The sequence below is a fragment of the Cnephaeus nilssonii genome, assembly GCF_951640355.1.
Source record: "Cnephaeus nilssonii genome assembly, chromosome: 1".
Lineage (NCBI taxonomy): Eukaryota > Metazoa > Chordata > Mammalia > Chiroptera > Vespertilionidae > Cnephaeus > Cnephaeus nilssonii.
Genome location: NC_137072.1, coordinates 32,297,183 through 32,315,192, shown reverse-complemented (window position 1 = coordinate 32,315,192; position 18,010 = coordinate 32,297,183). Strand labels below are relative to the sequence as shown.

Sequence of the window (18,010 nt, the reverse complement as noted above, 5' to 3'; positions counted from 1 at the left end):
AAGCAAAAGTTGATTAGAAGCCCTAACCGGTTTGGCTCAGTGGATAGAGCATCGGCCTGCGGACTGAAAGGTCCCAGGTTCGATTCCGGTCAAGGGCATGTACATTGGTTGCGGGCACATCCCCGGTAGGAGGTGTGCAGGAGGCAGCTGATCGATGTTTCTCTCTCATCAATGTTTCTGGCTCTCTATCCCTCTCCCTTCCTCTCTGTAAAAAAGTCAATAAAATATATTTAAAAAAAAACACACACACAAAAAAAAAACACAGCGTGCATCTCTATAAAAAAAAAAAAAAGAAAGAAAAAAAAAAGTTGATTAGAAGTTACTAAAAGTGATCAGTTAAACTAAAGTCCATTACCAAAAAACAATGGAAGAGACTGAAATTTGAAAGATAACTATAAAGATCTGGCCAATAGAACTTGCATATTTATAAATACCTTCATTTTACTTCTCTCAAAGCTAATCAATGTTATAAAATTTTGAGTTATGCTATAGTCTTCAAGGTGTGAGTCAATTAACCTGAGCCAGCTGCAAGTGCATTTTACATGGGAAAGATGGAACAATACCTCATGTAACCAGAATGGAGGAAAATCCCCAAGTAGAGGAGAACTGAGTCCTACTATGTGCCATAGCACTTCACACACCAGGTCAGAATTTCCACATGAGAAAGAATTAGAGTGGGCATTATTATTCTGTAAGTGTGTTTTCAGGATGACAACCATTATACTTGGTAATGAGAGTTTCAGGAACAAACTGTAAAGGTAGGCCTGCTCTCAGAAGACCACATCAAAGACCTATGATAACAGGTAACATTTATTTCATTCAGTTATAATAACAATCCTAAGGAGGCTATTATTCCCATTTTACAAATAAGGAAACTGGGGCTTGGGTGGGGAAAGAAAAAGCATACTACATTTGGGAGAAAGTAAAAAAAAGAAAAAGTTTTGAATTGTCATACTTCAATGAAATACAAAGCTATAAATTTTTGGTAGTCAAATATAACATTACTAAAGTCGACATTAGGCATCAATCACCATACAAATGTTATATATAACTTTAAGCCCTAAACTAATAAACTAAACGTTAATGTTTAATATTTTATAACAAAATTAACGTTAGGTGTTTTTAAGCAATTTCTGTTCTAAGAAATTAATTCAGTATCCTACAATGACAAGCAGGGCCATCTTCTGATATACTAGATACACCATGAAGTCAATTAAAGGAGAGCCTCTGTGCCCAACATGGAGCATGGTGCCTGGCAGAGTGGGCACTCTGTAAGTAAACTGGTAATAACAAGAAGTAAACCTGACCTTTCTTAAAGCAAATGCAACTGCTGCCCTTAACAAGAAACAAAGTTGGCCCTGTGTCCTAGGTTCATTGCCAATTAGTAATCTTGAACTAATTCTACCTGACTTTTTAAAAATATGTATATTTATTGATTTCAGAGAGGAAGGGAGAGGGAGAGAGAAATAGAATTGATTGGTTGCCTCCTGCACGCCCCACAGTGGGGATGGAGCCCGCAACCAACCCGGGCACATGCCCTGACCGGGAATTGAACCATGACCCCCTGGTTCACAGGCCAACGCTCAAACACTGAGCCACGCTGGCCGAGTTGATTTGTGTTTTTAAAAAATAATCCTAATATGCTAAGTGTCTGGTCGTCCAGTCAGCCGTTCAACCAATCAAAACGCAATATGCTAATGATATGCTAAGGCCACTCAACCACTCGCTATGTTGTGCACTGACCACCAGGGGGCAGACAGTTGACCAGTCACTACGATGTGCACTGACCACCAGAGGGCAGACGCTTCGACTGGTAGATTAGCTTGCTGCTGTGGTCCGGCCAATTGGGACTGAGCAAGATGGGCCGGACATGCCCTGGAGCCCTCCCATGGTCCCTCCCCGGCTGGCCAACCTCCTGTGTCCCTCCCTGGCCCCAATTGTGTACCGGTGGGGTCCCTCGACCTGGCCTGTGGCCTCTCACAATCTGGGAGCCCTCAGGGGATGTCAGAGAGCGAGTTTTAGCCCAACGGCACAAAGACTGGTCGCTATGATACACACTGACCACCAGGGGGAAGACGCTCAATGCAGGAGCTGCCCCCTGGTGGTCAGTGTGCTCCCACAGCGGGAGCACCGCTCATCCAGAAGCCAGGCTCACGGCTGGTAAACGCAGCTGTGATGTTGGGAACCTTTCCCGCCTCCGCGGCAGCGCTAAGTATGTCCGACTGCTGGCTTAGGCCCACTCCCCGGAGGGAATGGGTCTAAGCCATCAGTCAGACATTCCCCGAGGACTCCTGGACTGCGAGAGGACATAGGCCGGGCTGAGGGACCCGCCCAGAGTACACGAATTTCGTGCACCAGGCCTCTAGTAATAATAATAAAGCATTGCCTGAAGGATATAATGTACATTCTAAATTTTACCTCCAGATCAGACCAGTCTGTTTAAGACCTGGATATTTAGACATTTATATTACCTACCCAGTCTCCAACACTTGAAACCTCGGCTCATCTCGAGTATATTCTCCACAACTACTCTATCATCAAATCCTGTCCAGTCAACATCCTCCACATTTGGTCCTTCCTCTACATCATTTCTCAGTCAGAATTCAGGCCCCATCATCTCTCTCTGGACAAGTGCAACAAGTTCTATCAATACTTCCAGTGGTCTCTCTCTTGAATTCATAATCACTACCACCAGAATTTACCAAGCTAATTATCTTAACTATTTTTCAAAAATATCCATTGATTTCTTCATTCCTTATAGCATACTAGGGAAATATTCCAAATTATAATTTGAAATTATATACAAATATCAGTCTAAATTTTTTTCCATACAGACTGGAAGCTGTAGGAAGGCAAAGACAGCCCTTTCTTTTATGTTCACCTCTCTATCTCCAGAAATAAGCTGTGTGCTTGGCATACAATAAGTGCTCCAGAGCTATTTGATGAATAAATGAAAAAATGATTTTGAAATTTGCTTTAGCACCAGTGGCACAAGTAACCAGAGTAAATGAAGCAAATAACAATATTATTGTCTGAAATAGGAAAGCTCTATGTAGCCATAGCAGGTACTTAGTTAAGTAAAATACATTTATTGCACTGTCCCCAATAAGATTCAAATATAGGAAAACAAGACAGAATGAATCCTAATTTAACAGAAAAAGCACTAACTTTGGGGTCTTATGCCAAATCAGCCATGCCACATCTATTGCCCTACTACTTCTTGACCTCCTTACACACACACACACACACACACACGAAATTTTCCAAGAAATATGACTGGATAGCAGAAATGTTATGCTTCTGGAAAATTTAAAAATTCGGGGAAAAACAACAAAACCTTTTTCTTGATCTGGATGCCTGGAGGGAAATTGACAATTTTGATGGTTGTGGTAAGTAAAACATCAAGATTTTTTTTTCTTAATTTTTCTAAGGCACTTGATAAGATTACTTGTTGATTTAGGAACATAAAAATTATTTTATTATAACAATGAAATTGTATTATTTTTATAAATCCAGATAGATTAAAGGAAAAAAAATTCAGTAGGGAAAAAAATTTTGGCCAAGTCCACTATAAATTGGAGTCTGTCAAATCTGTGTATGCTGGTACTGTTAATCTCTACTTAGAAATGTATATACCTCTACTTGTTTTTATTTTATTTCTTTTTATTTTTAAAAAGTATGTTCTTATTGATTTTTAGAGAGAGAGGAAGGGAGAGGGATACAGAGATAGAAACATCAATGAGAGAGGAAAATCATCAATTGGCCACCTCCTGCACACCCCCTAGTGGTCATCAAGGCCACAACCCGGGCATGTGCCCTGACATGGAATCAACCTGTGACCTCTTGATTCCTGGGTCGACCCTCAACTACTGAGCCATACTGGCCAGGCAAGGGCTAATTTTGGTGGTTTGAATGCAAAGCAAGAAACACCCATATTTTAAAATTATTTAATTTAATCTGTATATTGTCAAGAAACCATTTCTAAGGATAATAATTATAAACAGAAAAAGTAATGAGTAAAAGAATTGAATAAAATGTTATCATAACATGGTTTTGAAAAAAGTAACTATATTCAAGAAGTCAATTTGAAAGGAAAAGAAAACACTTGAAGTGTCACAAGATACACCTTCCGTTTCTATACTTGTACTTGGAGAATAAATACCATGGTAATGAAAAAAATGCAAAGAATACTGGGCTAAGACTAAGAAATTGGGGACTCCACTGCCATATTTGTCACTTAACAGCTGTGCTACTTTAAATAAGTTACTTTTTGATACTGCTTCCCCAAAATTCTAAACAAATTTTCCTAAGGATAGCAGTCAGTTAGGGTAATAGGACTTAGGTTTTGTGCAAAAAGCGAAATGGAGAGTGAGTGTAGGATTTAAAGCGATAAATACAAGCCCTGGCCAGTGCACTCAGTGGTTAGAGCCCAGTCCGTGCACCAAAGGGTCTTGGGTTCCATTCCCAGTCAAGGGCACATACCTGGGTTGCAGGTTTGATTCCCGGCCCAGGTCAGGGCCCATGTGGGAGTCAACCAATCCATGTCTCTCTCTTACATCAATGTTTCTGTCTGTTTATCTCTCTTCCTCCACACTCTCAAAAATCAATGGGAAAAAAATATCATACTGTGAGGCTTAACAAAAATAAATAAGTAAATAAATAAATAAATAAATAAATAGGAAGCAAACCAGTGTAAGCTCTGGAGACAAATACAACTATTAATTATAACAAAATATATGAAGTTTGATGGCAGAGATATAGTGGGGCAAAAGTAGATTTATAGTTGTGAAATACAGAGTTTATTCTTATATTACTATTTATTAATTATTGTATTATTTTCCATATGAACAACTGTAAACCTACTTTTGCCCCACCCTATATATCATACGGGCACCAAAAGGAGGGGAATTCCAAATCTGCCTGAGTAAAGATATGGAGGTGCATAGTCCCTTTGGGGAAGCAGAAGCAAGTTAATGATTCTGGAGATTGAAACCTGAAGCAATGAGAAGCAGAAAATTAATATGTAAACATAGGTAGAAGTCTCACCATGAAGGGCCCTACAGGTTTACAAAAAGAAATTTGTACTGAATGTCATAGACCAGTCACCACAAATCAGCCCTTGGTTTTATTCCACATACAACCTTTATGGCTCAGAAGAAAAACAAACAAATAACACCATGACTCTGGGCAACTACTGTGGGTGCACAGAAAGCTTTGCCCATCCCCTGCACTCCAGCCCTGCAAGGTCATGAAGGGAAAGTATCTGAGAGGGTCAAGGGAGCAGCTAGATGTGAGGCTGAAATTTGGGGCCAAGAGCATTCTGCAAGCCCGCCCATTAAGAAGACTGCCTTAACGATGATACTATTATTCCACTTAGGAATGTCCTGCCTAAGCAGAGATTTCTAACAACCACAGAAAGCAAGGCCAAAAGTGAGAAGGGAGATACATTTTATTCATGTGTCTACCTTTAATTACGGTTCCTTGTGCAGGACTCAACATATAGTGGGGACCTATATGCAGCACTGAATGAAATCAACTATCATAATCCAGCTCAGCTCCCAATGCACAATGTAACAACACAAGGCAAGTTAATTCACCCTTTTTAAAAAAACTCCCACTACTCCACTCCTTCTGTAAAGTGGGAATGATAATAGCACCTGCCTTTAAGGATTGTTTCAAGATTAAATGAGATAATGCTTATGAATATACCATGTGATATCAAGGACAAATTATCTTAAAGCTGCTTTTATATTCCTACTAGTGGCCCAGTGCACGAAATTTGTGCATGGGGGTGGGGGGTGGGGGAGAGTGTTCCTCAGCCCAGCCTGCACCCTCTCCAGTCTGGGATCCCTCGAAGGATGTCCTACTGCCGGTTTACAGGGATCAGGCCTAAACCGGCAGTCAGACATCCCTCTCGAAATCTGGGACTGCTGGCTCCTAACCGCTCACCTGCCTGCCTGCCTGCATGATTGCCCCTAACCACTCTGCCTGCCGGCCTGCTCACCCCCAAACGCCCCCCCACACCAGCCTGCTCACCCTCAACTGCCCCCCTGCTGGCCTGCTCACTCCAAACTGTCCGCCCCACTGTCCTGATCACGTCCAACTGACCCCCACTGATGGCCTGCTCGCCCCCAACTGGCCCCCCTGCTGGTCTGCTTACCCCTAACAGCCCTGCCCCCCACCAGCCTGATCACCCACAACTGCCATCCCATCCTGGCCTGATCACCCACAACTGCCCTCCCCTCTTGGCCTCTAACTGCCTCTACCTCAGCCCCGCCACCATGGCTTTGTCCAGAGAACATCCGGAAGGTCTCCTGGAAGGTCTCCCAGTCTAATTAGCATATTACTTTTTTATTGGTATAGATAGAGGCCTGGTGCACGGGTGGGGGCCAGCTGGTTTGCCCTGAAGGGTGTCCCAGATCAGGGTGGGGGTTCCCTTGAGGCGTGGGGTGGCCTGTGTGAGGGGTTGAGGGCTGTTTTTAGGCTGGCCACATCCCCTTCAGGGTGGGGGTCCCCACTGGGGTGCCTGGCCAGCCTGGGTGAGGGGCTGAGGGCCATTTTCAGGCTGGTCAAACTCCCCAGTGGGGACCCTCACCCCATGGTGGTGTGGCCAGACTGGGTGAGGGGCTGAGGGCTGTTCTCAGGCTGGCCATAGCCCCTTCAGGGTGGAGGGGTCTCGCTGGAGTGCCTGGCCAGCCTGGGTGAGGGGCTAATGGCCGTTTTCAGGCTGCCCATGCCCCCCGGCAACCCAAGCTCCCAGCCCCTCCTTTTTTCCCTTTTTTTCCAGTGCTTCCTTGAGCGGAAGTCAAGGCCAGCTGGAAGCAGGTATCTGGGATTTATTTATCTTCCATAATTGAAACTTTGTAGCCTTGAGAGGAGGCCAGGGCCCGGCTGGAAGCCTGGGTTTCCCCTGGCAACCCAGGCTCCCAGCCCCTCCTTGAGCGGAGGCCCGGGCCAGCTGGAAGCAGGTATCTGGGATTTATTTATCTTCTATAATTGAAACTTTGTAGCCTTTAGCAGATGCCAGGGCCGACCAGGGCGGGCAGGAAGCTTGGCTTCCTCCACCGCCGGGGGCAATCCAAGCCTCCTGCTCACTCCAGCTCCGTGGCTGCCGCCATCTTTGTTGGGTTAATTTGCATACTCACTCCTGATTGGCTGGTGGGTGCAGCGGAGTGATGGTTAATTTGCATGTTTCTTTTATTAGTGTAGATTGTCAAATAAACACAATATTAATATGTTAGTGATAATAATTTAGCAGTGCAAATTTCCTCATTAACATTTTTCTATTCATTAAGTACTCTCAGTTGTAAGAATAAACATCTTTTCTCTAGAATGAATAAAGCTGTTTCTATTTTGAATGAAAAAAAAAGAAATTGCTCTCCATAGACATTTTTGGTTTTCCTTGAGAAAAAATGGTTGCTTATTGAAACTGTAAGTAGAGAAAGCTAATAAAGTGTTTTATTCTATGGAATATACTTGCTTCTTGTTTAACAGTTTATCATGGAAGATAAGGATAGTTCAGATAAGAGATAAAAATTTAAACAAAGGGAATGATAGGGGAGTATTTTAGAAATTTTTAGGAAATAAAATTTGCAGAATTGGGAATGGGAAATGAAGAAGTAAAATGAGGAAAGGGGTCAGAGATACGTCTCACATTTCTAGCTTAAGTGACTAAATAACAGAGGTGTATTAAGAATAAGAATGTGTGTAGCCTTTGACATACCAATTTGAGGTGCCTCTGGGAAATGTGGAAATGGCCCACTGACAACTGGATATAGAGTCTGAAAGGTGTGGTATGGAGATACAGTTTGGAGAGTCATCAGTATGCAAATGATGGATGAAAGTACAGAAGATCATACACTGAGACTGAGTACAGTGAGAAAAGGTAAAGATAAAAATTTTGGGAGCACTAACATTTTAGAGGTAGAAGAACTATGGAAGATGAGCACATGGAAGGCACAGAAAATGAATCAGTCATCTAAGGAGAATGAAGAGAGTATGACATCACTGAAGAAAAGTGATAAATGCAAGAAGATACAATAAAGGGAATCCTGGAAGAAAGTAGCAGGTGTGACAATGCAGTTTTTTGATCTCCCCAAAATATCACATAAAATAAAGCAATTTACATTACAGGATGACAAAAGTATATGCATCAATGCCAAAATACAAGAGGGTGATGATCAACCACCAAAAGCCATGAGACCCAAGTATTACCCATCTGTAAGAAACAAGTGGTGAGAAGCAATGGGGAGACTGGCTCAAAAGAGAAGAACCTCAAAAAAGCCAATAGGTATTCACTAAAAGTCTGGCAGGTCATGTGAGAAGAGTGGCTAAGGCTAAGGTTCTGGCTACAGGGGCTGGGGGAGATCTACAGGGGAGAGAAGAGTAAAGCCCTTGAGCTTTCAAACCCAACCCTTTGCTACTCTCTCTATAGGACAGAGATCACTGAAAGGAAACTTGCTGGGACTAGAATCACAACTGGGCAGAAAATAAAAAAGGAAAACTAGCATTAAGGAAAGAGAAAATTCAGATAAAATTGGTGGAAGAAAATAGAAAATTTCAGAAAGCTACTCTATTTTTGAACAACACACAAAGAAGGAGCACTGTAAAGTTAGAAAACTACCTTGAACTTCCTTCTAGATGTTCAGAAAACTATATTCACATGTGCAATTTCTATAGAAAAAAGAAGATGAAATATCAAAATAGCATCTAGAAAATGAAAGCAAACAAAAAACACAGTCAAAATACAGATGAATACTATAATATTCTATTTTAAAATGGCCTAAAAGACATGAAAGACTAAAAATAAAAATTAGAAAAATTCAGCCCTGGCCGGTGTGGCTCAGTGGTTGAGCATTAACCCATGAATCAGAAGGTTACGGTTCGATTCCCAGTTAGGGCACATGCCCAGGTTGTGGGCTCAATACCCAGTGGGGAGCATACAGGAGGCAGCCAACTGATGATTCTCTCTCATCATTGATGTTTCTATCTCTCTCTCTCTGAAATCAATAAAAACATTTTTAAAAAATTATAAGAACTCAGAAATGAGGTGACAGAACTCAAGAAAGTAGCTACATGATCTAACAATGGGCATATGGTACAATCATTAAAAAATTGGAGTGAATAGGATGACATAAGCAACAAAAATTTTTTACCCGTTTCAGTAATCATGAACAATACAGTATTAATATTGTATGTGTAATCTAGGATATGGCAAATAAATAATTATAGAATGTTCTATTATCTTTTTTTATCCCTGGGAACTAAATTTTTGTTACGAACAAAATTATTTACTGGTGTAACATAAAAGTAAAAACGCTATGGTCCTGAATTTGAATTGGAAACATCTATATAAACTCATTAGCTACCTTATCGGTTATCTATCTACCTATTCACATACATCTATTTGTATGTTTTTAAGTATAAATATTTAATTACTATTGCCTACTAACAATGATGACCCAGTTGTAATAAGTACCCCAAGTGCCCAGATTGTGGATTTGAAATGCCATTTCTCAAGAAGCCAGGATTTCTTGGTAAAAGACTGATTCTAAGTACAGGACAAGAATATACAAATGAGCTTAGAACAATTTGATATAGCAAATAGATGGGCTCTATCAGACTACTAGAATCATGTCAAAAATACTCAGAAGCCTTATTGAAGAAGCTGCCACGGGCCAAAGATGGGACAATCTGTGTTGCAATAGGGTATAACTAATTAGTCAGCTATGGATGACCAAGAACCAACTCATTATCTTAAAAACTAGGTATATAAAATCAAAGAATCAAGCATTTCTCTTCCTTTCTCTTTATGAATTGTACCACTAAGTAACTCAATAATAGATGAGGGAAAGGATTTCCTTATAAAATTATTCCACTAAAGAATGAAATAAAAACAAAATGATGAATGTCTCTACCTTGCAACCCCTAATGAATTAATGGGTTTAGGCATTGAGCATCAACACTGCTAATATTAAAAAAAAAAAAGTGAAAACCAGAAATTAGCCTCCTGATGAAGGAACATAACACTGCATATATCCTGCCAAAGGTATTGAACCACAGTTCTGATCCAGCCTCAGAGTCTCGCTGCCAATTTGCAAGAAACACATTTAACTGTACTATGAGTATAGAGTCAGCAATATCCAGACTGTGGCAATCCTGTAAGCCATACCACCCAGATTATTCAACAAATACACTGGAAGAAAATGAAAGGGATTCAGCAGGGGCAGGTTTGGTGGGTGGGAAGCTATAGACCAAAAGTGACTTAAAAGACATTTAAGGCAAAAACAGAGGGGTGTGTAAAGAAACTAAAGGGTCAGGGATATATACACTTGGCAACTTTCAAATATGCAATACAGTATTATTAACTACAGTTAACATGTTGTACATTATATACCATGACATTGTTTTATAACTGAAAATTTGAATTTTTTGACTCTCTTCACCCATTTTGCACCCCTTTCCCCCCTCCCACCCCCCCAATTCTGGCAACCACAAATCTGTTCTCTGTATCTATGAGTTTGTGTGTGTTTTTTTATTTAAAAATGATTTATTATGATATATTTTTACAGATGATAAACATAAGGTTCAGAAAGGTAAAGTAACTTGATAACACTATAAACTCAGTAACTATTGAGTCATGTCTGAATGGTTTCATAAAGCCCATGCTTTTTCTACTATACTAGAGGCCCGGTGCATGAAATTCATGCACGGGGGTCCCTCAGCCCGACCTGTACCCTCTCTAATCCAAGAGCCCTCAGGGCATGTCCTGCTGACGGCTTAGGCCCGCTCCCTGTGGTTCTCTGCTCTCTGCGGGGCTTGCCTGCTCCACACCATAGCGATGGGCAAGCAAGCCCTGCTGGGTGCTGCCTGAAGCTGTGCTTGTCTGCTCCCGGGTTGCCGCAGCAACAGCCAAGCAGGGCCTGCTGTCTGCTGTCAAGCTGCGCCGCTGGACCCACCCCCAGGCCCACCCTGAGGTTGCCTGTCCAGCCCTGCCTGGCTCCCTGGGCCCCACAGCAGCTGCAGCCGCTGGGGTCTGGCCCTGCCTCCCTCATTTGCCCTTGAAGCAGCCTCGGTGGCTGCTGACCAGGCCTTCCCCCAGTGCAGGTGCATGGAGGCGGGTCCAGGCGCCGCCCCCGGAGAGACCCCTCAGCATTGCAGGTCCGGGAGCACCACCACCGCCGCCACTGCTCTGACCCGCGAACGCTGAGGGGTCTCCCCTCTGCGGCGACGGATCCAGCCATTGAGAGGCGCAGGGGGCGGGACTCGCGAGTCCCGCCCCCTGCGCCTCTCAATGGCTGGATAGGCCACCCCGAGTCCCAGCCCCCAGCCTCCCGCTGCCCAATCGTGGGTGTAGTGGAGTGATGGTTATTTGCATATTACTCTATTATTAGATAGGATATCCTGCTGCCCCCTTCAGTCCTATTCTTTTCCTTTTTTCCCCCCTAACTGTGGTTAAGTCCTTCTATTCTTATACATTCATCATCATAGAGAAGCCATTCAAATGCTTTTTTTGACATGAACCAAGTTGAAAGATTGATAAAATGGTAGTCCCATGACAGTATTTTGCTAATATTTTATGACCAAAGATAGGCATCTCACATGTGGCTCTTGAGGAAATAAAAAAGAAAATAAAGACTCTGGCAAACAGGTCTTATTATCGAAGTTGTTCATGTCTGTCACACTTCACACCACTAACAGAAGACCAGGAACTTTCTAACATTCTATACCCATGAAAAAAGAAATTTCAGATTATAATGATTTAAGTTGACCTGTGTGGCTATATTTAAAAAAAATGGTAACCACAGGATTACATTTTATATCCTCTCCCCTGAACAGGGGAAAGGTTTTGATAAGCATCTTATTATACTGGCTATTATTTAATGCATCCTTATGAATCATATGCATAGCTTATGGATAAGCAAATTTCTACTCCGTAAAGAATCCATATGTGCTATCTAAAGAGAACAGTGTTCAATACTTTAAGCAATAAAGAATTATTTTAAAAATAAAAAAATAAAGAGAACAGTGTTCAAGCTTGTTATTTTCCTTTTTAAAGGTTTATAATTTATACTAGAGACCCGATGCACGAAATTCGTGCAAGAGTAGGCCTTCTTTCCCCCAGCTGCCGGCACTGGCTTCCCTCTGACACCCGGGACCCAGGCTGTCTTCCAGCTACCGGTAGGCACCCAGGACACGGGTTTCCCTCACAGCCCGGCTTTGTCTGGAAAGTCATCCAGAAGGACGCCTGGTCTAATTAGCACATTATGTTTTTATTATTATAGATTGCATAAAAAGTCAAAAGAAATAAGATTCTTTGCTTCAAATGTTCTAGAAGATAAACTCAAAATTTTACTGTAGTAATTTCAAACCTAAAATCACTAACCTGTTTTTCATACTCTTTCACTTCCCAATATAAATCTGATATCTTAGTTATACTTCCTATGCAGTATTTAAACATGATAACTATATCACTTTGAGAGAATTTTATTGTGTATTATTTGCATGCTATAAATTTAAAACAAAAGGACCAAATGGGTAAGTGGAGATTATTATCAAAGTCCTAGCCTTGGTTTTGAGTATGAGCTTATTAGAGGTTATCCTACCTAATAAAGAGGGAATATGCTAATTGGCCATCACTCTGTCACAAAGATGGCTGCACCCACAGCTGAAGCCAAGTTCCCATAAGGAGCCTTAGCAAGCAATCAGCAGGGACCTGAGGCTATGCCCTCCCCCACCCTCGTGGGGCTTGACAAGGGACCTCAGGCCATGCCCCCCGCCCTGGCGTCAGGCTGGGGGACCTCAGGCCACGCCCCCACCCGACGGGGCTTGATGGGGGACCTCAAGGTGCGCTTCCCATCCTGGTGCTGGGCTAGGGGACCTCAGGCCACGCCCCCCACCCCAGCACCAGGCCGGGGACCTCAGACCGCACCCCCCCCCGCCCGGTGGGGTTTGACAGGACCCTCAGGCTGTGCCTCCTGCCGTGGCACCAGGCTGGGGGACCTCAGGCCACGACCCCCCACCTGGCGGGGCTTGACGGGGACCTCAGGCCTTGCCCCCTGCCCCAGCGCCAGGCCAGGGGACCTGAGGCCACGCCCCCGCCCGGCAGGGCTTGATGGAGGACCTCAAGGTGCACTTCCCATCCTGGTGCTGGGCTAGGGGATCTCAGGCTGCTGCCCCCCTCAGTGCCAGGCCGGGGGACCTCAGGCCGCGCCCCCCACCAGGTGGAACTTGACAGGGGACTTCAGGCTGCGCCCCCCACCCTGGCACCAGGCCAGGGCACCTCCGGCCACACCCCCCGCCCCAGCACCAGGCCAGAGGACCTGAGGCTGCGCCCCCCTGCCTGGCGGGGCTTGACAGGGGACCTCAGGACGTGCTCCCCACCCAGTGGGGCTTGACGGGGGACCTCAAGGTGCACCCCCAGTGCTGGTCGGGTGAACTCAGGCCACACCACCCCGCCCAGCAGGGCCTGACGGGGGACCTGAGGCTGCACCCCGCTACCGGTGGGGCTTGACGGAGGACCTGAGGCTGTGCCCACCTCCCAGTGCTGGGCCTGGAGACCTGAGGCTACACCACCCCGCCTGGCAGGGCTTGATGGGGGACCTCAGGCCATGCCCCCCACCTAGCACGGCTTGACAGGGAATCTCAGGCCATGTCCCCCACCTGGTGAGGCTTGACGGGGGACCTCAAGGCATGCCCCCCGCCCCAGTCTGGGCTGGGGGACCTCAGGCCACGCCCCCCGTCCTGGTGCCAAGCCAGGGACCTGAGGCTACGTCCCCTGCCTGGAGGGGCTTGACAAGGGTGGGACTGGCCAGGTCTGGATCTAGCCCAATGGGGGCAGGGGTCGGCTGGGTCTGGGCCTCACATGATTTTGAGGTTCATGTGGGTGGGCGGGGACTTGACTCTGGGTCCTGTGGTGAGCCCCAGACTCTGACAGGAGGAAAGTTTTCATCTTTTTACTCATTTTCTTTCATCTCTGACGCTTCTATTATAGAGAAAGGGCAAATAGCAATATTAAATTATTTCCTCTAATTAATCCCCTTTTAATGTGCGCGAATTTTGTGCACCGGGCCACTAGTTTATAAAATAACTCTCTAAATCAATAAATTACGGTTATGTATGAACCAAACATAAGCCTATACACAAATCAAGGATTTAGATTAAATGTCCATCTGAGTCCAAATTATTAAAGAGGCCAGAAAAAAATCAGCTTAACTATTAAATAGAAGGTATAATACAAGACAGAAAGATATGCAAATTACAAAATAGTTAGATTTAGAAAGCTCCAAAAGGCAGAGAGAAAATGGGCTGAAAAAAAATTTTTTTAAACAAATTACTTTTCTCTCTCTCTCTCTCTTTTTTTAATTTCAGAGAGGAAGGAGGAGGGGAAGAGAGATAGAAATATCAATGATGAGAATCATTGATTAGCTGCCTCCTGTACGCCCACTACTGGGGATTGAGCCCACAACCCAGGCAAGTGCCCTGATGGGAATCCAACCATAACCTCCTGGTTCATAGGTTGGCTGAACATGGCTGGGCTGAGCTGAAACTTTTTAAATGAAGATAGTAGTTCTGGCACAATCACATACCATTTGATAACGTGCATAAGTGTGGTCATTACATTTTTACCACTGTCTACTTCACTGATAGAAAACTCATAATCAACTATCATTCTGAGAACTACTGATGTGCCAGTTATTCACATATTAGTGTCTTTCTCCTATACAATGCCTTAAGTTTCCTTAGCACAAATCCAAATTTTGTGTATTTCTAAATGCCTTTCACCTAAAAATTTCAGAGCCACACAAAGACTATTTTTAAAGTACAGGAGAACATATCATGAATTAATATTTAGTATGACCCTTATAAAAATGCCTAGGAAGCTTAATAAATTACATTTAATGACAACAGCAAAGAAGGAATTCCAGGCCTAGTTGACATTCATGACTTGTCCATAAGGGAAAATGCCAGTTCTTTTCAATCAGGCCTCTGACCAAGAAACCCTCCTTTGATAACGTTGATATTGAAATGCATTTGTTATGTTTTTAAAGTAAGTATATCGCCCTAGCTGGATTGGCTCAGTGAACAGAGTGTCGGCCTGGTTGTGACCAGATTGTGAGCTTGATCCCTCAATAGGGGGCGTGTAGGAGGCAGCTGATCAGTGATTCTCTCTCATCATTGATGTTTCTATCTCTCTCTCCCTCTACCTTCCTCTCTGAAATCAATAAAAAAATATTTTTAAAAAGATTTTTAAAAAATGAAGTAAATATATGCTTAGAGAAGTCCTAACAAACATAAGTCTCCAAGATAAAAAACAATTACATTAGGGAATAATGGTTTTGAAAGAATGACTTTACATAGGGGATTATAAACAGTAAGATTTCCTCAAGGGCAATAAAGGCTGCAAATATAAATAAATTCAAAGGTGGGAAAGAATCAGAATTTTAGGCAGTTACAAAGAAGCTGGGTGAGGGGAATATGTAGTTACTACGCCTGATTAGCTATTATTTTATAATAAAAAATTATATACAACCAAACATGTCTACATATCATTAAAAAATGGATGTAAATCTGTAAAATATTAATAAATGTCCCAGGAACATACAACTCACATTACTAATAAGCAGGAGGAGAAGAGCTACCCCAATTTTTCTGCTTCAAAGGCTTTCTATTTACTTAAATATCCCATCTATATATATAAAAGCCTAAGCAACCAGATGACCAGATAGCCGGCCGGTAGCTATGATGCGCACTGACCATCAGGGGGCAGACACTCAATGCAGGAGCTGTACCCTGGTGGTCAGTGCGCTCCCATAGCCAACCTCCCATGGTCTTTCCCCCAGGCTGGCCAGCCCCCATCGGCCTCGGGGCCGGCTGGCCAACCTCCCGCAGTTCCTCCTCCCGGCCAGCTGGCCCCTATTGGCCCCGATTGCCCCCGATTGCCGGCCAGGCCAAGGGGACCCCACCCGTGCAAGAATTCGTGTACCAGGCCTCTAGTTCTCAAATAAGGCTTTTTTGTGGTCATGTTCTGTTCTCCCTTCATAAAATTTACAAAGGAAATAAGTGCCTCAACAGACATAACCTTGATTATACTACATGTCTACCTGGTGATGCCAGCTGCAAGTTTGTTAACTTAAACGTTAGGATAATTTGTAAATAATCCTATATAATAAAAGCCTAATATGCAAATTGTCCCCTCAGGCAGTCGTTTGACTGCTCACTATGACGTGTGCTGACCACCAGGGGGTGGTGCAGAACATGGTGGGAGTTGGCGACGCAGCACTGGCAGCTGGCACTCAGGTGCTGGGCACCTGCAAGGAGCCCACCCCGCACCCTCACGGCCTCTGGGTGAGCCAGGCCGCAGCCGCCGGGACCACAGCAGCCGGTCGGGCTCCCTGTGGGTTTGCGCAGGAGCCGGTCTGCAAGGCTGGCCGGAAGAGAGTGCGTTGCCTGCCTGGCTTCCGTGTGGTGCCGCTGGGCGGCCCAGTGAGGCATCCGGCCGCACTCACTGCATCTCCGTGTAGGGACTCGGGCGCTGTGACTCAGGCGGAGCGGGGCACGCGGAGGCCCGGGGACCCAGGTGCTACCCAGGGCCCAGAAGTCAGCTGGGACCTGCCCTTCCACACCAGAAGCCAGGCCTAGGGACCACACCCGTGCACCAGGCCTCTAGTATTAAAATATTTTTATTGCATTTCTAGAATTTATAAATTAGTATGGCATTCTACATAATTCAGTTAAGAAAACTAAGAAGATTAAAAACCCATTAAAATATATATATATGAGTAAGAAACAAAAACATCACAAACCTTCTTGAGAAGACACAATGGGTGGCATGTAATCAGGAATGTATTCTTTTCTTTCCTCTGCATCTTTACTTCCAGGTTGAGGAAATTGGAGTACATTGTTCTTACTAACAGGAAATGAAGGAATTTGATGTGGGAAAGTAACAGGTTCAATATTGTGAATATAGTCTTCTAGTTCATTAAGACTAACCCCCATAAGTTGGAAAGCTTCACCAACATCATCCAAAATTGGGTCTGTTCGGCCATCTGAAACAAAGTCAAAAGCAAAGCAAATTATTTTAAGAAAATCCCATGAATATTTAAAACATATTAAGAAAAAAATATTAGCTAAATATGTATCAGAATCAAGTATGTTACATATTCAAGACCTAGCTGTCAGAAAGAATTGAATAAATTTTAACGTATTATTTAAATATTAGAGAGTTGCCTGACTGGTGTGGCTCAGTGGTTGAGTGTCAACCTATGAACCAGGAGGTCATGGTTCAATTCCCCGTCAAGGAACATGCCCAGGTTTCGGGCTCGATCCCCAGTGGGGGGCATGCGGGAGGTAGCCAATCGATGATTCTCTCACATTATTGATTATTTCTCTCTCTCTCTTCCTTTCCCTTCCACTCTCTGAAATCAATAAAAACATATTAAAGTATATATTAGAAAGTTGATTCTCTTTTAAAATAATATCTTTATTGATTTTTTTTGGAGTAAGGGAAGAAGGGAGAGGGAGAAAGATACATCGATGTGAGAGTGGAACATCAACCAGCTACTTCCTGCATGCCCCTGACTGAGGATTGAGCCTGCAACGTGGGCATGGGCCCCAACTGGGAATTGAACCAGCAACCCTTCGGTACACAGGATGATGCCCAAGCTACTGAGCCACACTGGCCAGGGCTAGAAAGCTGATTTTTAAAATCAATTTTAAATTTGACAACCAACCAGAATACCACAGACAATTCATACTAACAATAAGCTGGTATTGAACAAAGTTTAGGGAACAGTGGCTGACACAAATTAAATGCCCAATAAATATTATTATTTTTTATTAGATAACTAGAATGCTGTGCTGACTTAAGTAAATGGCCATTACATTTTCTCTATTATTCAATGATGCATCTCTTAGGGATGCATCTTAGTCATCCCTAAGATAATGATTAGCACATATTTGGCACTCAATAAGTACTTGTGGAAAAAAGCTGTGGGACATTTACACTATT

General features: G+C 43.6%; 1 protein-coding gene across 1 annotated transcript in view; it reads right to left on the bottom strand.

The window, feature by feature from the left end:
• Window positions 1-18,010, bottom strand: part of TAF3 (TATA-box binding protein associated factor 3) — a 191,352-nt gene that overhangs the window by 168,836 nt on the left and 4,506 nt on the right. Inside the window, exon 2 of the mRNA XM_079772370.1 lies at window positions 16,806-17,048. Coding sequence (XP_079628496.1) covers window positions 16,806-17,048 — 243 coding nt within the window. The remainder of the gene's footprint in view (window positions 1-16,805; window positions 17,049-18,010) is intronic.